The 26,186-nt window shown below is 44.8% G+C and overlaps 1 protein-coding gene across 1 annotated transcript in view; it reads right to left on the reverse strand.

Moving 5' to 3' along the window:
* Nucleotides 1–5,339: 5,339 nt before the first annotated feature.
* Nucleotides 5,340–26,186, reverse strand: part of LOC146181587 (tRNA (cytidine(32)/guanosine(34)-2'-O)-methyltransferase-like) — a 308,502-nt gene continuing 287,655 nt past the window's right edge. Inside the window, exons 10-12 of the mRNA XM_084576608.1 lie at nucleotides 17,654–17,689; nucleotides 17,424–17,472; nucleotides 5,340–5,529 (exon numbers count right to left, since the gene is read on the reverse strand). Of these exons, the coding sequence (XP_084432734.1) occupies nucleotides 5,450–5,529; nucleotides 17,424–17,472; nucleotides 17,654–17,689 (165 nt within the window). The 3' untranslated portion in view covers nucleotides 5,340–5,449. The remainder of the gene's footprint in view (nucleotides 5,530–17,423; nucleotides 17,473–17,653; nucleotides 17,690–26,186) is intronic.

Here is a 26,186-nt window from a genome sequence, read left to right on the forward strand (position 1 = left end):
TCAATCACAGCAGCCGGTAGGACTAACTAGATAGGTTTACTTGCACAAACGCACAAGCACCGGTGAAAGGAGGCATCGCTGGCTAAAGGACCAGCGAGCGAGCTCCCCTAGCGAAGACGAGCTCATACCAGTCTCCCGAGCTCGACCACATGGCGGCGTCAGTAACACTGCTGTATTATCCCTTCCCAGTTGAAAACGCATCATTCCGATGCCTCGTGGGGAGGTCAAGCAGAGCCGTAGGCGGCGTGAATGTCGCGTTCACATAAAGTCAGAAGCTGTCACAGGAAGACAAAAAAAAGACCATGTTACTCTACCTAACGGGCATGCAAGGGCTTCATCCTGTCGAAGTGCACTTCTGATTGTGCTTGCGTCAGGAGGAGCGCACAGTTCCTTGCGGGATCAGTTCGTAGGTGACGTCGCTGAGTTGGTGCAGCACTACGTATGACCGAAGTAGCGGCGCAGAAGCTTCTCGGAGCGACCCCGCAAGAGATCAGGAGTCCACACCCAAACTTGATATCCAGAGTTTTAAATCACCTCTCTGTGACGAGGCTAATCTTTAGCTTGCTGTGACCGGACTCTCAGTCCAGCCACCTGGCGGGCGGCCTCAGCATGCTGCACGAATTGGTCAGCGCCAACAACTGATAAGTGGGCAATGTCTGGCAGTAGCATTGCGTCCAGCATAGTACCGCTTTGCAACCGTGCACCAAACGCAACAGTTTGACGCGGGTCGTTTCCTGGACTGCGGTGTTATACGCAAATGTTGCAAACGGTAGTACCTGATCCTAGTTCTTATGGTCTTCGTCGACGTACGTAGAAATCATGTCGATGATGGTCTTATTGAACTGTAGAAGAACGGCTGATTGGGCGAGTTGGTGAACCATGACGGACAGTAATATAAGTCCACAACAAAGACGTGACAGAGGAGAAGTGGACAACGACGGCGCAGAACTGACAACTGATTTGATGGAAGAACGGACGAGCATTTATATACACACACTTGGTGTGCGCACATGCGCATAGTCAAAGCATGCACAGTCTATAAAAAAGAATGAAACAAACTTAGCAAAACATTGTAACGAGTGAGAGTGTGCACCTTTCTTTATTGACACTAATATACTATTTCTTCATAAAGACCAGACTACTCGAGAAATCGCCGAGGCTTTTCATATTAACCGGAAGCAAAATGTCTGTGTCAGTAAAACGTCCGTCGCGTTCACAGAAAAAGAGTTGACCGTGCTCGACAATGGATAGTGCGTCGGCAAGTTTTAGCCACGTGCGTGTGATGGGGGCCTTGTACATTTGCTGTTATATTTTTATAAATTTTGACTATGCGCATGTGCGGACACCAAGTGTGTGTATATGTATGCTCTTCCGTTCTTCCATTAAATCAGTCGTCAGTTCAGCGCCGTCGTTGTCCACTTCTCCTCTTTGTCACGTCATTGTTTCGCACTTATATTACTGTCCGTCATGGTCTTATTGAGTCGTTCAGTAAGGCCATTCGTCTGGGAATGGTAAGTTGTTCTGCGATGACTAGTGCCACTGAGCCGCATTACGACCTGAAGTATAGCTGATATAAATGCCGCCCCTTTCTCAGTTCAAACTACCGCAGAAGCATCGTGACAAAGGACTACGTTAAAGGTGAAAAAGTTAGCCATATCAGTAGATGTGCTTCTAGGAAGAGTTCTGGTACCACAATAGCGGGTGAGGTAATCAGTGGCGACTATAATGTGCCTGTTGCCCAATGATGACGTTTGAAACTGCCCGAGCACGTCTATAGGCACCGTGCAGGAGTAACTCGCGGTGCGACGCGCGCGCCCCTCGCGGCGGGAAGAACAGTTTGGTAGGGAGACGTGCGCCCGGCCGTGCAGCGGAGACGCGGCGGATCTGCTGAGCATGGGGCGCATTCGCCGTTCGTTCTTTCGATTCGCGGCATTCTATGGTCACAAATGAATTGCTAGGTTACAGACCTTGCATTGCTACTGTTGCACACATTTTCACTGGCCTGATAAAATAGTTTTCGCGTCACCGAATAAGCTTTACGAAGCGAAGCGACGCTAAGGCGAATCGCTGCCTTCCAACGAGCAGTGAGCTGGCAATCATGCCCGGGTATTGCCGCGTCCAGATTTGCCGCGAAGCATTTTTCCCGAAAGAGGACAGACTATACCTTCACCTGTATTAGCATCCTTTCTCAACCCGCAAAAAAAATAATAATATTAAAAGAAATTGGGCAACTCATAGGCATCAGCGCTACTGGGACCGCCGTGCGCAACTGTGGGACGCGCTCGTGAATGCAGCTGTTCATTTCATAATTTTTATTTATGCTGTCCTGTGGTCTATATTTCCCTGTCTACGATAGCTTGCCAGTACAATGCAGAGAGTAATGAACAGGAATGGAGTGTTGAAATGGCGCATTTACTATGTCTTGCGCATTAGTTTCGCGAATTTGCCTTGGCAACTTTTTTTTGCTTGCCTGCTTGCTTTCATTATTTTTCCCTCCTCTCAGCTCATTCCTTTTCTTCTTTCCACACCCTTTCCATCCGCGCTTATGCCGCTACTTTCCTTTTCCTCTTGGGCGGCTTCCTTTGTCCGTCCCCCAACCTGATATTTTTTTTTCCTCGCCATCCTTCGCTGTCCACTTCGCCCTCCTCTGTAGATGTGATTCAGGAGGTGCCATTCCATACGCTTTATTCGTTTAGTTGTGTTAATGACATTTCGATGTCTACTGAGTTGTTGAACCTCGAATGATAAGCTGTTTTTCATGTGATACTGCTCAATCGAAACTATAATAAAAAATAAGTAAAAGAACGTTTTTTTTTTACTTATTCGTGGACACTTTGAACAGATCTTGCATTCATTACATGCCATCCTGCTCCAAACAAGTTGTCGAGCGGCTGGCTGCCACCTGTTACCTTCCCCTGTCAAAACTTAATTTTGTGGCAGAGGACTTGAAAGTACCGTTAAAGAGGCATTAAGGATTGTCAAAAAAAAACGAAAGAAAACTAGCATTCAAGTCGGGATGAGGCAGGACGTTCTTTCAACGAAAAAGAAAATTAAGCATGCTACAATTCTGACATGTGACAGAGAGGAAGACAAGAATGTGTATTAGAAACTGTGGATCGTTTGTGCGGTGCTTTAAGGCAGTTTCCATTCTCATAGCTGTGTCACTGTATCAGTGACCTCGTGCCATCTGTCATCCTTTCCTTTATCGTCGAGAAAAGTGGCAACCGTCCCACCAGAAAACAGCTCAAGCTCTTCAAAATCCGTCTGCGTAATGTAAGTGCCTGCGGCATCTTCAGGCCCCGGTAATCGCGTTCTCGAGTTTTCAGGCTTGTTCCTTTTTTTAAGGCTTTTTTCTCTTCGTCGACTACAGCTTTATTCATTCCTATTCTTCTCCCATACTCATTCCACCCTTCTCGGCTGCTCGATTCCCCGCAGCTTTTTTTTTTTATCTCTCTCACCCACCCCAGCTTGGGGCGTTCGAGCTGGCCTTTGTGAAGCTGTACCACACTTGGGAGGAAGGGCGTTCGCCACAAATGTTTTTTGTATTTTTTTACATTTTTACCCTGTTTTTTACGCCCCCACCCTCCCACCTTCTTCGTTTTTTGCTCGGCCCTTTCCAACTGCGCGCGCTTCTCCTGTCATCTTCCGTTTCGCGCGTTTCCAGCCTAGAAATAAACGCCCAGCGGGCGGCCAGGGCTCGTCTCTGTCTCTGCGTCTTGTGTCGTGTGGCTCTCGCATCGTTTGTGCTTCGCTACGTCGCTCGAGCTGGCTGAAACTGCTACCATTTCGTTGCGCAGGCCACCTTTTCAAGCGCGCGCCCAGCCTAGGCGGCCACGCGTCTCTCTATCAAACTGTTCCTACGCTCACTCGTGGCGCTGCCTGTTCGCCGCGAGTGCTGCCCCCTGGGTTTCTGCACGGTGCTTATAAGGACGTGCTCGGGAGGTACTCTAGGAGGATCAATAGGCTGCAGCAGGCCGGCCGGCTTAACAGGCAGCGTCTTCCGACGTTGGCAATCACGGCACGTGTTAACGTAGAGCTGGACAATAGCAGCTGGCTTGAGCCAGTAGTGCTTTTTTCGTACCCGTACCAATGTCCGAGAAAACCCCAGATGCGCAGCAGAAAGCTCGTCGTGCCATGCCTGTAAAGAAGGCACGGCTGGCTAACCGACTAGCGAGCGACCTCCTCGTGCGAAGCAGATGAGCGCGTGCCAGTCTCCAGAGCTCGACGACATGGCGGCGCCAGCAACATTGGGGCAATACAATGTTGTCCGCTTTGTCTATAAACTCGCTAACATCAGACAGACAGTTAACTTTCAGTGAAAATATCGAATGCCTGAAAGGTTCATGCTTGTCCTGTCGGCCTAGAAATATGTTGTCAAAATATTTGTTGCAATGAGCGTAAACAAAATATTCCTGATTAACATTAAGCTCTGAAAGTATCTGCTTCCAGGACAAGGGCGATACCCATCACCGCGCACGATATAGTATTACTGTGCTCCGATCGACGCTTTGTACCATGCTACGCCAGTGGATACCAGATACGCCGCAATATGCAGGTAAACTTTAATATGGGTCTCAAAAGTTTTAAAAAGTACTGCAGGAATTTTCTTGTGAACAGTAATATTCAGTTCTCATTGGCGTAAATTATTGCAAAATGTGTTCATGCGTTCCATGATCTCTCGCCATGTCCTTGTCATTTCTTACAATTTTAGTGTACTTCTGTGAAACTGTACTGTAGCGTATTGGTTACACGATGCATGTCATGGTTATGTGTGATGATTTGCTGATTGCTGATTAGAAACCGGTTTGTTGTCCAATGGCCTGTTGTTACAGACATCATGTTCGCGATACATCATTAAATTATTGTTATTTTGTACATATCGTTGTTTTGCAGATCAAAGTGTTTGTGACTGCATGTCAATCTCGCAGTGACGAGTCCCGTTTAGTACCCACATAGACTGCTTGACCGAACTTTGTTTTACTATTTTTGTTTGTGTACATTGTGTAAGGGGGTCGAGGCCCTTGTCAGGTGCGTTGTCGCCTTTAGCCTCGGCCCCCTCTTAGATTGTGTCTAAGGAATCAATAAAGAAAGAAAGAAAAAAGAAACAAGGGAATGCGGTACCATGGCCCTGTGCAGATCCGCCACGCGTATTACAACTTCGTTGTCACGCGCTGAGGGTACATACGTGTTCCTTCACGGCCAAGTACGAAACCGTCTACAGTAGTTTGTATAGAAAGGATAAGGCTCATAAAGCGGCACAGTACTTTTAAATACTTCAAATGCGCTTTCCTTGTTTGTAACATGATCACTAAAGGAACACTTAGAAAATGATTCCTCGCTTGAGAAGTTAACTTTATTCCCCACTTTTCAAGTGATCAGCCGTTTCTGTCCCTTGGAAGGGCGATATTTTTTCAGTCCGGTCGCTGGTGACCACACACAAGGAAGCAGATCAAACACCTGTCCAACGGGTCGCTCCACGCACGTACAGTCTTGAGCGCATTGAAATCCTGGTCTGCTGTGGGGTTTGCACTGGACGGAATGAAACAAGTGCAAAGGTTTTGGCTATATATGACACAAACAATTAATTTGATGCTTTCGTCTCAAAAAACAACAAAAATGCATTTTCACATTGTTTCAGCAGGACACGGAGTGGGAAAAACAGTTATATGAGGTTATATCAAGCTCCAGTTATACGGTTATATATTGCGCCATACACAAGGCTAACTACGGTGCTATGTTAGGTGCTTAGATGAGCTGACATAAAATAACAGAAGTTCGACTTTCAAATCTCCCTCAAGGTGAAAACCGTGCATACCCGACGGCGCCTCACGTTACCTTGACCTTGATTGCGGTCACGAAGTCACATGGCGACCACAAGGTCCCTTGACCGTGACTTTGACAGTGGTCACGGGCCACGTGGGGGCCTATGTGACTATGCCCCAAAGTCACATGGCGACCACCAGGCTTAACATAAAAGTTTGACCTCTAAATCTTCCTCAAGGTGAAAGGTGTGCATACCCAGCGGCTGGAACTGCCTGATGTAGCGAAGCTTTCTCTTGAAAAATTGGCTTTTTTGTGAAACTTATGAACATCTAAAGAGCTTTTTCGCCCAAAAGCAGTGCTCGCCGAAATGGGATGCGTTGACTGTAATATAAAGTAAAATTATTTTTTTTCTCGTATCTCCAAGATTTTTCGCATGTGATTAATATGTGATTTACTTACAGCTCGTCACGACACAATTCACATATGTTGTTTCTTTGTTGGAAAATTGTGTGTTACGTGTATGTATTCTATACGCGGACAACATAGTTACTTCGGTGAATCTATGAAGCATTCCAGATGTTGACAGATCTACCATTCTGCTATTATCAGCTTTGCGCAAAGCAGCTTATGCATCATTTTCCCAAGCAGCCTACAGCTTAGCCCTCTGTTTGCTGCACTCTAACTTCATGACATCCCTATGTAGCATGTTCTCGGGTTTCATCTCCGGGGTTCTGGGTTGTGCAGCACATGCATCTGCTCTCCTATTATCCCTAATTCCAACATGACTAGGGATTGAGCAGAAAATATGTTATATTTTTGTGTCCTAATCTCTACTTTGTTGTGCTTTATGTTTCCGATCAGTGGATGAACAGCATTTCTAGTTTACTGCAGCTAGGACGCTTAAAGAATAGGTCGGAATGATGTTTCGTTATTTTCTGTAACACAAACCGCACACATTCAGTAGCGAAAACTGTTTCTCACTGAGGCAGTCTCATGGTTACCTCGGTTTCACTCCGTGCCATTAAATTACAAACATTTCAATTAGTTTAGAGCCATCTGTATGTGGCATAGTTCTTATATTTTTCCTTTGGCGCCAGGTATTCTTCTAATATGGACTCATGTGGTGCGTGCGTTCTCTGAAACTGGTACTGGGAAGTGAAAAATTGCGGACAGGGAGTACCAAGGTGGGAGTTCTTCACGTCTTGGGGCAATAACTGCCATTTCCCTAATTATGTCAAGGTCCAGACATTTTTCTTCAATGTCTTCGCTTCCCGGAGCTTGGTGTGGAAGATTATTCTGGGTAAGCATTTTGTGACTGCGTATTAACATAAATGGTTTGGCTGGGCACACATTTTTACGGAGTACGTAAACGTTAGTGCGGTTCTTCGATATTATAAGGCAGGTCCAATACTTTCAACAGAAAGGATCCCTTTTGAGGATGTTATGTGAGCACAGGATGTTAACCACAAACCGAGACTATAAATCCGATCTAGTCGTTTTAAGTAGGATGGTCTTGCTGAGCCATATAGTATGCTAAGTCGAACTAGAGCGAACCAGATAGCAATATATATGTGACAGACATACCCGCTTAGACACCAACCGTTTTCATGACAGTAATTTAGGCACATTAAGGGGCTGGGAAGCTTTTTTAAGTTCTTTATATCCAGTAAAAGTGATTTCATTTTTTGCAAAGTGACACCTGAAGATTTGTTCTTTGACTTGTACTGCGGATCGACATGTAAGTCCCGTCTAGAGGGCGAGCGGCTAAAGGGGGGTGGGAGTTATCATGCAGAGAGCTCATATAACAGTCTCAATTGTGCTGCGATCATAATAGCGAGCTCGAGGTGGCGGTACCCAACGGCTACAGCAGGTGCGACTACTGTAATCGAAACGAGAGGAGGTAAAACACATATGGCGGTGAGCTGAGATGCGCCCTTCTGCAGAATGGCTGTAGCGGTAACAGGTCGTGTCGCGAAGGCCGCACTAGGAGCCAGAGCAGCTGCGACTGGTTGGAGCGAAGGCTGAGCGGAAGGATTGTTAGAGGTGCAGCCCACGTTCGCGATGAGGCCCACATTTACGAACTCCTGGCGAATGACGGCTTGAATTACGGCTATAGTGCATCTGTCGGCTGAGGAGTGTACGCAAAGGGCGTCATGACTTCTAGCTCGCAGCGAACAATCCTGGTCAAGTTGAACGGATGAGGCGGCTGATGCAGTGTTGCCAGATCCTCGCACGAAGACGTAGCAGCTGCGTTTGGCAAATGGTCGAAGCGGGGAGCAATATGACAGCGTTTTACTTGCACAAACTTCCGGCAAACGTGAAGAATTGAGTCGTCCGTCGTACAGTCTTTGCAAAGCAGAAGATTGAAAGCCTCGTCTACAATCCCCTTCAATATGTGGCCCATCTTGTCGGAATTAGATAGGGCGCTGTCCGCTTTTCAACACAGGGCTAGAACGCCCTGAATATACTGCAAATATAATTAAGTCGAGGAATAGGCTCGAGATCCGAGGTCGTTTTTAGCGCCGAGCTTGTGTCCGATCGGCTTGCCAATTAAATCTCGGAGCTTCTCCTCGCACATATCCCAGGATGTTATATCGTCTTCATGTGTCTCAAACCAGACGCGCGCCGCACCCGCAAGATATAAAATGGCGTTTGCAAGTATCAGGGTTGCGTTCCAATGGTTGTGCTTGCTGACGCGCTCGTACATAGCGAGCTAGTCTTCTACGTCAACGTGGTCAGTGCCGAAAAAGGTGCGTGGATCACGAGGCTGCATCATGACGACGGTGGGAGCTGGTTGTGCCCAACTAATTTAAACACATTGGTTGCGCCGCTGTAGAAGGTTTCGCATTGAAAGGCAGAGTGCTAGCTCCAAGCTGGCGGCGGAGAAACTCCGTTTATCTTGTAGTGATCTGTAATGTCATGGAAGGATACCAGCCCATCTCTCGTGAACCCGACCGCCCCCATTATAACGCAGACGCTCAGCGTAGAGTGTCCCGTCACACAAGTTATCGAGATGGCGCCTAGTGCCGGTTCCTTGTCGCAAGCTGGATGTGAGGGTACTGCGATGTCTGCGAGGGGTGAAAAAGCGGGCGTGTGCCATTAGATGGCGCGGAACCCAAGTCTGATACGCGCTGCTGCGTCCGCCAATATCATGTTCGTAATATTGTAAGATAGCACTCGAACGAACGTCTGTTCTTTCAGGACCACCTGGCACACAGCGCGCGACGCTCCGAGCAGTCGTGAGCGATGATAATGACAATGAATCTATGCAGATGAGTGAGGTGAAAGTTCGCGCACTGGGCTCAGACAAATCCCTCCGGCAAGAATGCGGTCACCCTGGTCGCTGATTACAGCGATGAGGAACGACGGGCATAAGGCTTTATATACGAGACGTGGACGATCACTTCGGAGCGGCGACGTCGATCTGTGACGGTGTGCGAGGGAATAACGCGATAGTTCACCGGATACGTTTGTTGGACTACTGTGCAAGGGCCAATGTAAATGTGGGATGGTGTCCACAGGAGAACTTCATCACCGGGGTAAAAGGAGGGATTTCGATGGCGTTGATCATAAAGGGCTTTGGGTTCTTCTTGGGCGTCTTCAGTGTTCAAACGGGCATGTTGGCGACACTGGGCCATACGAGTGGCAAACTCTTCGCCCAGATATTTAGACGTAGAGGAGGGAGCAGAGAAGAAAGTAGTGTCGAATACTGTCGATGGTTGACAGCCATAAACTAAATAGAAAGGACTATAACTAGTAGTGCGCTGAACAGCGGAATTGTAGACGTATGTGATGAAAGGCAGTCCCAGTTCCGGTGATCAGGAGCGATGTACATGGATATCATGTCGGACAAAAGTGCGGTGAAAACGCTCGATGAGTCCATTGGTCTGAGGGTAGCCGCTAGAAGTCTTGGTGTTGGCTGCGCGCAATACTTTCTCAAGGACTTAAAAAAGAAATGTATTTCCACTGTCACTAATGATACGGGGAGCTCCACGATGCAAAGCTATCGTACGCAAAAAAAGATTCGCGACCTCAGAGGCGGCAACGGAGCGAAGAGGGGCGGTTTCAGCGTACCGCGTCAGACGGTCGATGGCAGTGACACCCCAACGGTTGCCGTCTGACGTCAAAGGAAGAGGACCAAAGAAGTCAATGGCGACCGTGTCATAAAGCACAGATGGGCAAGTTAGAGGTTGCAGTAGGCCAGCAGGAAGAGATGTTGAACGCTTGCAATGCTGGCAAGACGGACATAATGAAATGTATGTGGTGACGCAGGCACAAAGTCCCGGCCAGAAGTATCGACCGCTCTTGATACGGCCGTAAGTGTTAAAGTGGCCTATATGTCCAGTAGTGGGGTCGTCGTGGTAAGCCTCCATATATTTAAAACGAAGGGAGAGAGGCCCAACGGGTACCCAATGTTACCCCGTAGGGTGATAAACGTCGCGGTAAAGTGTTCCATGGTGAAATCGGAACTCACGAAGCTGACGGCGCAAGCCACTGTTTAAGACAACTAATTCTTCACGGAGGCGAGCGATGATTATACAGCAGTAAGGGTCAGTCAGCTGCAGGGACGAGAAATCAGCGTTGATCAGGTCCAACGAGGAGCGGGCATAGCGTAGGCCTCGCCATCGAGAGCATAGTCCAATGCCACTATGATCAGCTGCTCGCGTCCTAGGGGCAGAACGAAATCAACTGCTGCGAACACCTGTGGTGGTGAACAATCAGCAGTCGGTAATCTATCGAGGCCCGCAAGATGAATGAGGCGCTCACGACAAGAGATGAAGGCGGACGCCGACAAGAAATCCCGCCCCAAGATCGTGAGATGAACGCACGTAGGTAGCACAGTAAATTCTATATGATAATACTGGTTATCGATGAGGACACGTGCTGTGCATTGGCCGGTGGTTTTGATAAGAGTGCCATTAGCTCCAGGAAGTGGCGGACCAATGTATGGCATTAAAACTTTGCGCAGGTGAGAACAGAGAGAGAAATGCATGACGAAATGAGCGACGCCGCTGTCGATGATGGCCTCAACGTACAGTCCTTCAACAATTACTGTTAACATATTCGACGGTCGCCCGGGAGGAATTGTAGAGTTCGACCTCGAAGCGGCTGGCTGAAAAGGGTTGAGAAGGGTGGTTGTTCCTGGCCCTACGGGGCTGGGACAGGTAGGTCATCACCGCTTGCAGTGGGGGCTAGCCTGCCACTGAATTTTTATTTGTTGTAGGCCGTCATTGCACCCGCCACCGCATCGGTGGTGGTGGTGGTGGGCGACAGCTAATGTTGCGGCACGCGTCTTCCTCTTCTTTTTTCTGTCTATATTCCCTTCTGTCCGCATGAGGCAGCGAAGGTGGCTCAGCTTCTTCTTCTTCTTCTTCCTTCATATTTGGCACATACCCACGAAGGGGGATTGGCCAGGGTTCAGTGTGGACTGCCAAATGTCCTACACAAACTGAATTAGTGTAATAAAGTAATTGACAACTAAACAAAAACAAAAGATTTAACATCACAAAAGTTATTGAATGAAAAAATATGAAGCAAAAATTTGGAGTTTTGTAAATTTGGAATGCAATTAGCAAGGGAATCTGTCCGTAGCTGTGATGTAGTTATGTAAGTACTGACAAATTTGAGGCAACGCAAATCCTTTCGCACTCGCACCGAAGGAGAGTAGAAGCGGAACCGATAACGTAAATCCCAAGCGTGCAATTAGAGTTTCTAAATGCACCCTCCTCTGATGTGAAAACCTTCGGCAAGCGAGAAGGAAGTGATCAATATTTTCAATTTCACCGCAAGCCTCACAAAGGTTTGTGGGGCTGATCCCGCATCTACATAAATAAAGATTTAAGCGAGGAATCCTGCATCTCAGGAGAGTCATCGTAACCTCACACTGCCGTGATTTACATGCTCGAAATTTCCATGAGTATATGAGATGCTGGTATTCGGCTGTAGATAGCAAAGAATCATTGCATGTAGGGGCTAGGTATTGATATCGCTGGAAACGGGACATTCCAAAAATGGTGATATTAGGAATGGTACATGAAACAGATGCATCAAGAGCTGATTTAGCCAGGAAATCTGCCGCTTCGTTATGGAAAATACCGCTGTGTCCTGGGACCCAGATGAAGCGTATTTCTTTCACCCACCCCGGTATGAAATACTTTAGTGAGCGGCTCAACAGAGCATCCCGTGCTGACTCCAGAGACAACAAAACAGAAAGAGAGTCTGATAGAAAAATTATTCTTGATTGACTGCAGGGAACTTTTAGTTGCGCTAGCCCAATTGCCATAAACTCTGCTAGAAATATCGGTGTGTAATCCGAGACACGTACCGAAAAACTCCAGGAAAGAGACTCCGAAAAAATTCCAATCGCAGCTTTGTGCGCAATCACAGACGCATCAGTGGCAATTACAGCGTGATCGGGGAACTTTTCAAGGTGTTCACATAGGAGACTGGATATTAGACTTGAGGGTAAGTGCTTCGCATTAGATGGAAATATAGAATCATAATTTATATCCACAAAGGACGTTGAGCAACCAATAGGACATATAGAAGCAAGGTCCACACCAATGTTTGTTAAAATGCTCTGCGTACAAACAACCTGGGGCTTGCAGACCCTTGGCCACTGGTGAGTGAGAAAGAGTGCGGGGTTTGACACAAAAATAGGTATAGCCACACCGGGAGTAGTCTCAAATGATCGGAAGAATGATTTGACAGTTAGAAGGTGGAAACGGGAGTTAAGGTCCGGAATGCGGGCCTCCAAGTACAGAACAGTGGTCGAGACTGACTGTGGAAGCCCTAGGCAGAGGCGCAGCGCCCGTCTTTCTAAAAGCAGCAAAGGATGCACCTTATATTTTGGACACCCAGAAAAAAGAATGCAGCCAAATTCCAGAATCGGTCTCACATAGGATTTGTACAAAAGTAGAAGAGTATCTCGACGCATACCAAATTTCCTGTTACTTATCCGTGTCAGCCTACCAAGGGCACGTTCACCTTTCCGAACATTTCACCTGATGTGAAGCCTCCAATCCATACTAGCATCATACGTAATGCCTAAATACCGCACAGATTCCACGTGAGGTATGACATCTGAGCGGTAGTTTAACGAAACATATAAGGGGGTTACGGTTTTAAAAATTAGCACACTACTTTTGGACACATTTAAAACCAATTTAATTTTTTCCAATCAGACCTCAAGTGCATTTAGGTAAGCCTGTAGTGAACGATATAGGTCATGAATATCTTTTGCCGAGGCGAAGAATGCTATGTCATCTGCATATACATATACAGTGACATCAGGATGAACCGGAATATCACACATTAATATATTAAAAGAAGTGGGGAGAGCACAGAGCCCTGAGGCACCCCTCTTGTCTGTGCATAGGTGTCTGAGGTTAATGTGCAATCAGTGCAAAAGAATTCTCGTCCTTTCAAAAATTCCCTGATCGACGCATAAATGTAGAACTGAGGACGTAATAATGACAACTTGTTAAATAGAACGAAATGTTCAATGCTGTCATAGGCCTTAGCAATATCGAGCGCCACTAACGCTGATACCTCCTTGTTGTACATTGCAAGGTGAATCCTGCTTTCTAAATCTACATGTGCAGACCATATTGAGCATCCATTGCGGAAACCAATCTGGGAAGAACTCAAAGCATTAACCTCTGAGATATGCTTTGAGAGGCGGCCATGCACAATTCTATCTATTAATTTTACTAGATTTGAAGTCAAAGCTATTGGGCGAATGTTTTCAACATGAAATCCTTTAGCGGGGTCTTTCAAGAGCAATATAATTTTCGCCACTTTCCAGACGTGAGGCAGCCATGCAGATTCTAATGATTCATTAACCAGATCCAGGAGCTCCTGAGTGAAATCATTTGCTAAAATTTTGACCATACCTACCGTAACGCCGTCCCAACCTGGAGCCGAGTTTCTCATGGAAGAAATCGCAGATAAGAGTTCTGACCTATCAACCTCAACATAATCTGAGCAGGAAATTGGAGCGTGCAAGGGAACTCTGCACTGCTCCTGGAAACGTAATGCTAGTCCTTGCGCAATTTGTTCCAACTCATCATTTGCCTCCTGTGGGGACAACACTACTGACCTTAATGACTGTGAAAGGTGCGAGTTTCTATTTCGTTCCATGGAACGATACAAAGCCTTCCTGTGCTTAGGGTTTGCAAATAAGTATTTAAATTTTCGTTGTACTCGTCCTTTACCTGCGCTATGGCTCTTTTGAATGACGCCGAACAAAATTTGTAGTTTATCCAGTTTACTGGGCTCTGGTTATGAGAGGCTTTTCCATGCTGCTTTTCTACGGCGGAAGGCTTTCTCACACGCGTCATTCCACCATGGGGATGGCGACTTATTGTTTACTGTAGACCGCACAGTGAACTGGGAATCTACAGTAGCATTCGCAATTGAGGAAAATACCTTTTGTGCTTTGTCGGTCCTACATGAACAAAGGTTTGATTTGAGGGAGGAGCGTAGCGAAGCTGCATATTTGGCGTTGTTTACTAGTTTACGGTCCAAAGTTCTATCTCGTGTTGTGCTCATCATGATGGTAAATGTTATTGGAAAGTGGTCGCTAGACGTACCACTATCTACTGTGGACCATCCTCCTATACCTATCCCACCTGCTGCCAGGGACAAATCGATGACAGATTGCGAATTTCCGCGCATGAAGGCTATAGCCCTAGAATTGCAGCAGCGCACAGCATTTGCCGACATCCACGTCCATAACAGCTGTCCACATGCGTCGGAGTAGTTATCCCAAAGAGTATGGTGCGAGTTAAAATCACCTGCAATAACTACCCTATTAGAATTTGTAAGTAATCTGTCAAAATAGTCTGTGCTACGTACACCTGTGGGGCAGTAGACGTTAGCGACTGTGACAGGGCCACAATGCGGCAATGTGATATCTACAGCCAAAATCTCACACTCAGGATTCATTATTGTTTTGCTTATTTTTGCCCGGTGACATAATTTTGACGATATCAAAGTTAATAAACCACCGCCCCTACCGTTTACACGATCGGCGCGGAAAACATGAAATTTCTTTAAGGTAAATGACTTTGCGGGGGAGAGCCAAGTTTCTTGTAAAAGCACTATGTCTGCTTATGTGTTGAAAGGAGAAGATATAAATCTGGAAGTGAAGATACAATAGAGCGACAATTCCAGTGCAGAACTTGTACACCTGCCATGATTACTTATCTAACATTGAGGCCGCAAGAGCCTCTTTTAACCCACATCGGTTTGCTGTAAAACTTTGGAAGGCCCTTTTTTAGTTTTGGTCTGGGAAATGGAGGACTTAAAGGGTGAGCTAGAAGCACGGCGCTTTTGAGTAGGGCATGCCATTTCAACATCGTTAGAGCAAATACCTTTGCGAGAAATGCCTACAGGGACACTGTCGATTGGGTGCACTTGAGCCAGCACTAGAGGAGAATCTGCATTTTAACTTTCAGTACAGGTTTGAGATGAAATAGATGCAGGAGTCAGCACAGGTTGAGGTGGACAAAGCGACTGGCTACCAACAATACTAGACAAAGCTTCAGTAAAGCTGGTAAGCATACGGTCAACCACGACAGAAAGGCCTTTTTCAACCGTTTTCACAATCGCGGTAGACAACGTAGTCTCAAAGTCTGGAGTAGAAGGGCGCACACAGTTGGCATAAGTGTGCCTTTTCCGATCAAGAAGGGCATAAGCATCTGCTCGAGAGCAACGATTCTCTTGAATTAATTCTAGTAACGCTTGCTCCTGATATCGTTTCTCACAACTGGGGTCATCAGCCGAGTGCTCGTTACTACACAGACAACAGCTAGGTCTTGCAGCGGTACAACTATTTGAAGAGTGTCCTTCCCCACACACCCTGCATCTTGTCGCAGACTTACACGCTCGTCCACTGTGTCCAAATCGCCAACAGTTGGTATATTGAAGGGGGCGAGGACGTAGCGGGTCAATGCGATAAATAATTGGCCAAATTTTTAACTCAGATGGACACATGAGACCGGCAAAGGTTGTTATAACTGACTCTCTAGTAACACGCACCCCGGCCACTATGCGAGAGCAGCGATACACTGAAAGAACACCAGCTCCTGCGTCCTGAAATTCCTCCAAAATTTCTTGAGCAGTAGATGCAGGATCCACTCCACGCACAATACCCTTAGTGCAAGCCAGCTGTTCAGGAATAAAGGCTTTGACAGGAATCGATGTAAAAGAACTGGAGCGTAGCAGATCTGACACACAATTATTGTTTGCAGATTTGCAAACTATACCTCCTCTCCCGAAAGGTCGCACCTCAGAGTTATGAAGGTAGTGATCCGTCAGACTTTTGAGTTGCTGCTGAATAGTTTTCGGATTTTTCATTTTCAGCATTCCATCGCCTATCGGTATGAGTGCGACAGGAATCTCATCGACACCATTTTTTGCAAATGATTCCAGAGGCAAGCTTTCATTCGGCAGGCTGGCGAACCAATCTGCCGAGCCCCCTCCCGGGGAGGTGAAAGACATGCCTGTGCGCAAGGTAATGACACCTTTACATTACCAAATCCTATAAAGCTAGCCTGAACCCTGATCAAAACCCCCCTGAACGTGGAAAGGCCTCACTACGAAGAAGCACCAGGCACCGAACACCTTGAGGACTCCCAGGACAGCTTTTGAGTAGCCTTCTTCTGGCTGTAGCTAGCACAGGATCACCACGACGATCACGACCTCACGTCACGTACTCCCATCTCAGCCATTGTCCTCTTCTTCATTTTGCGCCCACTTATGATTAACAGTAAAACATAGAGGAAGCAAATTGACCCTTATAGCGAACAGAGCCAGTAGCAGGCCCGTGCATTTTCTTTTCTTTCTTCCTACAGCCACAACAACAAAAAAAGCAGCTTGCCCTCCAAAACCTGCTTTGGTTAGTGTTCCTCTCTAGGTGCGAAGGGTTTCGAGGCAGGACGAAGCGGTGATGTGCGGCGAAAAGACGAAGGGGATCGGCGTCGAGAAGGACGCGAGAGCCAGGAAACATCGGTGGAATCTGGACGAGAGGAAGAACGCTGGGAAAAGCCTGAGTAGGGCACAGTAGAATCATTAGTATGGGGTACGCGGGCACATTCAAAACAGAAAGCACGCGGGCACAATATTAACACTATTCTAACTATTGTGACAATGTTGAAGTTGTCAGAATACCAACGAGTGAGACATTTCCATTTGCTGTAGAATCATTCGTGCGACTCCACATGGTAAAATGATATGTTTACTCCATACGTGCCAAAAACGAATGTGTAGTCTGTAATTTGCATTAGTAATGTTGCTGAACAGTGGTCTTTGCTATGGAAGCAACTAAATTCAGGGCGGTTTTGTGCTCCACATGCCATTAACATAGGCATAAAAAGCAAGACACGATTCGCACTACTGTGAACAGCACTCGTGACATGAATTGCAGGATATTTTGTGTTCGTTGCTGAGACATACCGAACAATAAAGATTATGTTAGTTCACACCACGGCACAAAAACAAATATAAAAGTTTTTGGAGATGCCAGTAGGCTGAATCCCGAAAGAATGCTTCCAAAAAAATGAGAATACTGGCTCAGTCTCACATTTTGCGCCCACTTATGATTAACAGTAAAACATAGAGGAAGCAAATTGACCCTTATAGTGAACAAATCTTACCCAAGGAGGACAAAAAGGAGTCCTTCGTATAACGGAACGCGGTGTGGTTCTGAAAACAGAAAATGCATAACAAGTGTGACAAGGCATGTCCTTGGAGCGTTCAATCACCACCTTTTTTTTTAAATACAGCAATATATTTTTTTATGACACTCTGATTCATTAAAACGTAGAACCACAGGCACGAAATTGTTCCGCATAAACAGTGTAAAATTTTATCTAAAATGACTTACGACCGTGGTCGTCCAGGCAGGCCTAGAGGCTGGGCTCTGAAATATGAACCACATAACGAATGAGGTGGCAGTTCACGTCCTTCAGGTTTATCAAAGCTTTTCATCAAAAAGATGTGACATAACGGTACGATAGCCCATGACCATGCACTCACTAGCAATAAAAGGATTTTTTCAATATAAACCAGTTACCTTTTGAATACGCTGTAATTAATGAAGTAAGGCAAGTATCTTTACTGGTTTATTCATTACCGACCGAGTGAATGATCTACGGTTGCTTACAGGCAAAGGTGCCTAAAATATCACCAGGCAAAAAAATCATCCCAAATGTCAACATCACTGAAAAATGTAACTTCACTACTGTAATTTCAACATTATTGAAAAATGTAATTTCAGTGGTTGCTAGGTTGACAGGCACATACTTCAATGGATTTTGCCATGTAAAAGACGCACTATTATTTGCGATGTATTAGGGTGACATAAGAGGTGCTGACACGTCTGGCAGCACCCTTTCTGTTACCCTTACATCTGAAATTGCATTCCGTGATGACAAATGAGTTTGCCGCGTGCTTGTTCTGTGCTGGTGTTCGCTGCTTTTCTCCACGTTTTATCACGCGCGTGTTTTCATGCCCCGATGAGGATCCTTGATGCGGCATCAGGTTTTGTTTGTATTTTCTCCCTATCTTGTGTTCTTAAGCTGTTTTTCCTGAAAAAAAAAACATTCAGTGGCGAGTGAGCGCTTGTGTTGTGTTGTCTCCCCTGAAGTGTTCGTCTTGTCGCACTCGTTTACCATGAAATAATCGGTCACATATTGTGTACACTGTAAACCGTAGCATATGAGATTTGTCCTGTTCTGACAAAGAGTGAATCAAGCCCCACAACGTTCACATTAATATCGAGAAAACAGCCGTGATAATGGAGTGCGCCATTGAGGGAGTATCTGTAACCGAACAACAGATATAGCATGGTCCGATGTGGCGGCGCCCTACACAGAGGATGGGTCTGAGTCTCTGGATTAGACTTCACAGCTTTTACGTAGTTATATGAGGTCTTCTGGCGCATAAGCGACTGCGGCTATCATGCGCCAAACACAAGGTTAAATTATATGTCGGGTGACCAGACCTATGACACCCATATTCGATTTAAAACATTCACTTTCTTCAGAAATGTATAAACAAGAGAAACATCAATGAGTGCTTGTTCGCCTATAAGCACTGCAGGATGAAAAGGAATGTGTTCATTGTAAAATACAATAAAATATTTTTTACATGTTCCTCGAGTCCTGAGCATGAGCTTAAAATGTTATTAACTGTGAGCTCATTACCACACATTTCATATACAAGTGTGTCTTGTTTTGTTAACAGGAAGTTATCGGTGATGTGTGTGTGACCTATGCGTAGACGACATAAAATTACCTCGATTAATCGTTTCATATCCAACCTAGGCTGGAGCGACCACATAGACCACACCCGTGTCAAGATAGCGAGAGCTATTGGTATGCTTTCCCGGCTTCGAGATCTTATACCTTGCTCGCTGAAAAGACAGTTGTATTTCTCTCTTATCCATTCTCGCATCAGTTATTGTCTTCTTATCTGGGGTACTTGTAACAAAACTGACTTAGAAAAAATATCAGCCCTCCAGTCGCGTGCAGCTCGGTTACTTTTACCTGCAGGAAACAACACAAATAGTTGCTCGGCAAATACACAGTCTCGAATGATCCCTGTGAAAATCATGTATGAACTCAAAATATGTGTGTTTATTTATAACGAAATAAAAACAAATTACATTAATTTTTTTTTTAACACGTACCTAAACAGATCTACTGGTTACAGCTTGCGTCAAACTTCTGTTGTGGTAAATAGGCCTCGTACTAACTACGGAACACAATCAATTGAGCATCAGATCATGTTGATGTGTAATTCTCATCCGTTTGTAATAGATGCAGCTAAAAATAGTTCCACGCACAGGGGTTTTAAACGCATCTGTTCGTCTTTCTTTTTGTCTAACGTTGTGTCCTAACAAAATGCTTACTTCTGGTTCCGTTTGATGTAACCCTGCTGGGGGGGGGGGGGGTTCTGTGGTGCGGTGGCCTCATAGATTGTTCATAGTAGGATGTCGTGCGGTCTGTGTGGCATATCGTGCGGTCTGTATGATATGCCATACAATTCGTATGATATGCCGTGCGGATGGGGTGGTGTGTCGTGCAGATTGTGCGGTGTTCTGTGGTGGATGGTCTGTGGGGTTGTTGGAATGCTGTATCGGTTCGAACAACCCTAATGTATTGCATTACTGTACCATTTTTGTATATGATTTAGTGTGTATTATTATTTTATTATCTGTATATATTTACAAGAACTGTTTATGATGCGTCTGTTTTGTAAGCGATGGCAAAGACAGCCTTTTGTTGTTGTACAATGCAATACCGCTCCTGCTGCTGTACCCAGGCGAGGACAAGACCCAGTCAGGAGGTTTAGCACCTCCTTTTGTCTTGCCTCGTGGGCAATACCTGTATGTTGCCCGAAGGAGAAATAAACATAAACAAAAAAAAATATTCACATGATTGCCATTCTCCTAATATGGGCTTTAAGGAATGAAGCTTGTTGTTTGCTTTACTTTTATAGACCTTTTCACGGGGGCGCTTCTGACGTTCTGGCGTCGAGAGTACGCATCAATGTTGCCTGCTTGGGCTGGACTGTGACTTGCCTCGCGCTTGCAATGTGAAGCGGTCGGTATCCGTCGACGTTTGCATTTATTTTCTTCGCGAATGACTTACCCTGGCAAATAATGGCACACGCCAATCGCAAGTCTACAGGGCAGCACTGCGCTGTGTATGGGTGTACCAACAACCAGCGGAAGAGAACGATTTTGGGGACTGAAGTGTGCCCACAACACAGCACTCCGCGGGAGCACTGCCGATGTGACATGTTTACATTGCACCGGTTTCCTGCATCACCCGATCTGCGAAGGCGGTGGATAGCTGCAATCAACCGGAAAGATTTTGCAGTGAGTTCGTGGTCGCGGGTCTGCTCGCGACACTTCGTCGGCGGAATAAAGACCGACGTGAACGCTGTGCCCGCGCTGCACTTGGGCTACCAGAGAAAGGTGAGTTCCTCGTTTTTGCTTTGAAACGCGAACGTTCTGATTTTAATTAGCGTTCTGATTCTCTGTAGGTGGTTACGGGACGGCGTCGCCTGGTGAGGCAATAATACATACCGCCAGCTAAAAAGGTACTCAAGTGAGCCATTCCAATGGTCGTTATAATGACTTCTGCGGCTTGTTTTGCAGACAAAACGTGAACTCCACGTAGAGACTGCAAGAACATCTGACGGTGGGCTCTTAGATTCTGGACACGAAGCTCCAGAACACGAGGTCAGTTTGGGGCCGATGTTAACAACGCTTGAAAAAAAAAAAGTCGGACGTGGAAAAGTTGCTGCGTTAGCGACAGACTGCGATATAGTTAATTAACTACGTGATGAAATTGAGCCGAATAACGAAAAACACAGGGAGCAGTGAAGACACTCTGGCAAGTGCTACTCAGTGGCTTTTGATTTAGTATTTCAGCAACTGATTTTTGTGCAGTGGGAGCACCTCAGGCAATAAATACATGACACTGTTAGAAGCCTGCAGTGCACAGGGAGAATAGCAAATAAGTATCTCGTCTTAGAGGAAACGGCAAGTAAAATATTTATTTTATACTCCAGGAAGGCCATACCTTGAATGGACAATTTCATACGGGAATTTCAAAATACTTCCAGCCACTTTGTGGGACATGCACGCACCCCTCCAGAACCTCATCAAAGTGTGCACTGAGAGATAATCTGACTCCTGGAGCAAGTTCGATTCACTGAGACTATGATGAAGCTCTTAAATGTATTGCGCTTGAAAGATTTGTCATTAATATCATTTATATACCAGCATTAATCTAGAGAAATATTGCTGTGCATGAGTTTACTTTTTCAAAATAAGTTCCGATATGGTAACAGAGAGCTTAGTTTTGATTTTTCAATTAAGGGCGAGGATATAAGTTTTGACCATTAGCTGCGTATGCATGGGAACAATCGGTGTAAGAACACAAGGATACTAAGAAAATAACAAACATACAGTGCAGTTTTCTGGATCCGAATTTGTCATGTGGTACAGGTGGGCTTGTTGGTTTTGCGTGATGAAATAAAGCGGTCGCGAAAATGCATAAAGTCTGTCACTGCAGAGTGCGGAGGGGCAATATTTATTTTGTGTGTGTGTGTGTGGGGGGGGGGGGGGGGGGTCACTGTCATGTGCTGCTGCACTGCATGCTTGGTGCAAAAACCTTCGGGTTGCTTATAATACAGAAGGCGCTCATATCTGACTCCGACGATGTTACCATTCAAAGTACATTTGAGACCGTAGATCCCCATGATCGACTGTTTACATCACTGATCTGTGCTTCCTATTGATTTCCACAGATTGTCGTGGATGTAGGTGGCAGTGATACTCCTGAAGTCACTGCCAAAAAAAGGGTATTTCCTTATCAGGCACTGTTTTCTTTGGCAGGAAGTACCGAACACAGCTGAAGCAGATGGTACAATGCAGCATCCAAAACCTGATGCCGTGAGTAATACCACAGAATTTTCTGATAGCAGTATGCTCTTGGTAGTACGCCTTTTTTAAGGGGGATCATTTCTAAAAAGATATTCCAGTGTCATACGAGAAAAGTAAATAGAATCCAACATATGAAGTCCCCTGAAGGCATAACATCTTCTTTTAGCACGCTTGGCTTTTATCATTATTGCAAGTAATACACACTATAAAATAAACACTCATATTGTTTTGCCAAGTGCACCACACAGCAGCCTACTGGATGGTGTTTATCTGCAGTGCGTAGCTAGGAAGCAGAAATTCAACTTCAAGACGTGAGTGCTTCTACGATAACTACCAGCAAATCATTTGTATATTGCCTTTCAAGACAGCAGCGATCAGTTCCATATTTAGAGTTCTGAAATCCTCATTAACAGCTAGTGTAACCAAAACAAGATCATGATATTGCTTCCATATCTACAATGATGCCAGCTTCACCAGTGGTTAAGGTAGTGTTTATGGTAAACAGTAAACTGTGTTCAGAACAATGGCTTAAATGAAGCTTTTGCAAAATATACAAGCCAGGTTATGAAAGTATTCCAGAAATTCCCATACACCCTTCTGTTAAGGAGCACAAGCGGATGGTAAAGTTCACGAAACAGACACACTGTAAGTTACTAAAGGGCTTTTTATAGTCTTTCTTCCCACCACCCAGTAAGAGCACAAATTCACCGAATATTTTCTTTCCGTTCAAGTTATATGAAGATGACTTTATATTATAGTAATAAATTTACATTAAAATAATGCTTTCAGATTGCTTACTATACAATTGACAAGATTTTACGTGCCCTTTCAGGCCACAAATAAAAGAAAACCTCAGCTGGCCAGTCTTGATATTAGCCTATCAAAGCCTAGGAGAAAATGGACTTGTAAATCGATTCCTTTCGTGCCACAGGGCATAACTGCATATTTTTTTTTTTTCAATTCTCACAGAGATGACACCAGACAGTGACATGCTCCTGTTGCTGGAAAAGTGTTTATCACCACCTTGCTACCAACAAGCAGCATAGCTCCCACTGCCCATGAAAGAGTTCAAGAAGCTTTTGTACACAGAGTTGATTGACTATGGGATATTTTTGTGCAGGAAACGCCTGAGGCAGGAGAAGCAGGCTGTCAACATTTTGATGGTGCAGATACTTACACTGTAAGTGGCCAAATAGCTCTGTATTGTCTTTGAAGGTTACAGGAGCCTGTACCATTGATAGACAGCATAATATCTGGCAGCTGACGCGTGCATGCTATTGCCTTTATATTCTCAATGACAGCAGTTTTTCCTCTAATAAAAGAGACGCCTACACAAGATTATATAGCGTGTTGAAAATACAACAAGAAGCTTTTGTACAACAAGCTGATTGACTATGGGATATTTTTGTGCAGGAAATGCCTGAGGCAGGAAAAGTAGGCTGTCAACATTTTGATGATGCAGACACTTGCACTGTAAGTGACCAAAGAGCTTTTTATTGTCTTTCAAGGATACAGTGGTTTGTGCCATTAATAGACGCCATAATATCTGTTACCTGACAAGTGCATGCATTGCGTTTAAATTGTCATTGACAGCAGTTTTGCCGCTGATAAGGGACGCCTACAATAGAGTATAAAACATTTTGAAAACACAACATATTTTTAAAGAATCTTGACTATGGGTTATATTTGTGCAGGGAACGCCTGAGGCAGGAGACGCAAGCTGTCAATATTTTGAAAATGCAGGCACTTCCACGGTGAGTAACCATGAAGATTTTTATCATCCGCCAAGGCTAGATGTGTTCATATCATTGGTAGACACCATAATATCTGTTAGCTGACAATGCAAGAAAGGCAAAAGCTTGGTATGGCGTTTTTAATTCACAGTGAAAGTAGTACTGTCTCTGAAATAAAAGGGAATGCCTGGCATAGAGTTAAGAACATTTTGAAAACACCTTACAATTAATGAAGGTGCAGTACAACATGCTGATTGGTGATGACATTTTTCATGCAGGAGACACCTGAAGCAGGACAAACAGGCAGTCAACATTTGGAAGATCCAAACGCTGCTGTGGGGAGTAACCACAAAGCATTGTCTTGTCTTTTAATGCTCCTACCAATGGTGGACACCGCAATATTTACTAGCTGCTACTGTACAAAAGACAAAAAGCACGCTCTGGCTTTTTATTCAGTGACTGAAGCTTTTTTCTGACAACAATGTTGCCCACCATGGAATGTAAAGCATTTTGTGAACACATCTTGTTCTGATAAATGAAGGCTTGCTTAATGAGGTGATTGACGATGCAGTGTTTATTATGCAGGTACTGCCTGAGGGAACACATGAAGACTGTCAGCAGTTTCGACAGTAAGTATCCATGAAGTATTTGCCTTGCACTTTTGTGGGAGTTAGTTTACCGCTGGTAGACACCTACACTGACGGGTAGCAGTTGCAATAGCCTACATGAGGGCATACTGTGGCTTTATCTATCCTCATAACAACGCTTTTACCACTCACAATATTGGTGTGTACTGCACAGCATAAAGCGTCCTTGAATAACACTACTCAACCATGATGCCCTGGTACCCCGAGTTAGTTGACAATGTGGTGTTTTTCATGTAGGTATTGAATAAAGGAGTGTGAGCAGACAGTAAACCATTTCGAGACTGGATACTTTAACAGTAACTGCCTACAAAACATTTTAGTCATTCCATCTCAAACGCTCCACATGTGGCTCTCGACCATCAACAATTTCTCTAAAAAAATCATGGTAGCTGTGGGTACATATAAAGAATAGTAATTTGCCAGGTAAGTTCTTGCAAAAATATTTTTTCATTGTCTATGCACATCTTGAAATAGATGCATATACAGTCATTGGAAAATATATATATATATTTATATAGCACAAAACTTGATTCACATTTTTTCCTACATCTTCACATGTTCCTTTGCACTCCAGTATAATCCACAGATGAAAAATATGTATTCAACAAATTTTGTATATATTTTAAATTTACAAAATTCTGCTATTTGTGAATTTATTTCAAAATCAGTATTGCTTTTTAGGCTCAATATTTAATTGGTAAGGTATAGCAGAAGGAAAAAAATAAATTTGAATCATGAGCTGTACTTCTGTTTTTAGAAAAAGTAGCAAATATGTAAAAAAAAGCCGCCGTGTGTGTGTGTGTTTTTTTCATACCTCTTCTCACCACATTGTCCTTCCCCAATGCAGAGTAGCATGCCAGATATTCATATTTCTGGTCGACCTCTCTCCTTTCCACTCAGTAAACAGATCTATCTATCTAAAGTAGAAAATACACAAAAAATACAATCTTCCTCAACTTTGGGAACTGATTGCATGCCTGGCGGCCCACATAAAAAATAAAAAATGACTATATGTAGTAAAGTATATTGTCTTCTAGCTCGTGCTATTTTCTGAAAACAAATCTTGCTTAAAGGAAGAAAATAATTTTTGAAGTTGAACGGCCACTGCAGAGTGCACGATGCTGCACCGGCTTACTGCTATGATGCTGCAGCTTAACTAGTCGTGCTGTAATCTGGACAAAGTGCCACCTCGCCTTACATGGCAATAAAAAGGTCTCTCCCATGTTCATTTGACTAAGATCAGGTAAGCGGCTTGTGCAAGAGGTCTCGTGTTACATTTTCAAGTGGGCTAGGTTCCCAGTGTTTATCTCAAGAAAGTACTCATGACTAGGATTTTTAACAGAGTAGCTGTCTCTTCATTTTTTTCCGAATAGCCTGCCCTCAGCTGGAAGAAGCATAAATATGAGTGATGCGTACAGCTAGGCTGCTCTGACCTGCTCAGGGGACTCTTGGATAGGAAAAGTCCGACAATTTTATGCAGTGCTATAGGTGTGGGAAGTGCTGGCCTCCTATTGCCATAATTTCTAATAAACTTGATTAGTGGCTACATAACTACAGCTACTGCAAGACGACCTTTCC

The sequence above is a fragment of the Amblyomma maculatum genome, chromosome 8 (assembly GCF_055883805.1).
Source record: "Amblyomma maculatum isolate TAMU_Amacu chromosome 8, ASM5588380v1, whole genome shotgun sequence".
In the NCBI taxonomy this organism is placed as follows: Eukaryota; Metazoa; Arthropoda; class Arachnida; order Ixodida; family Ixodidae; genus Amblyomma; species Amblyomma maculatum.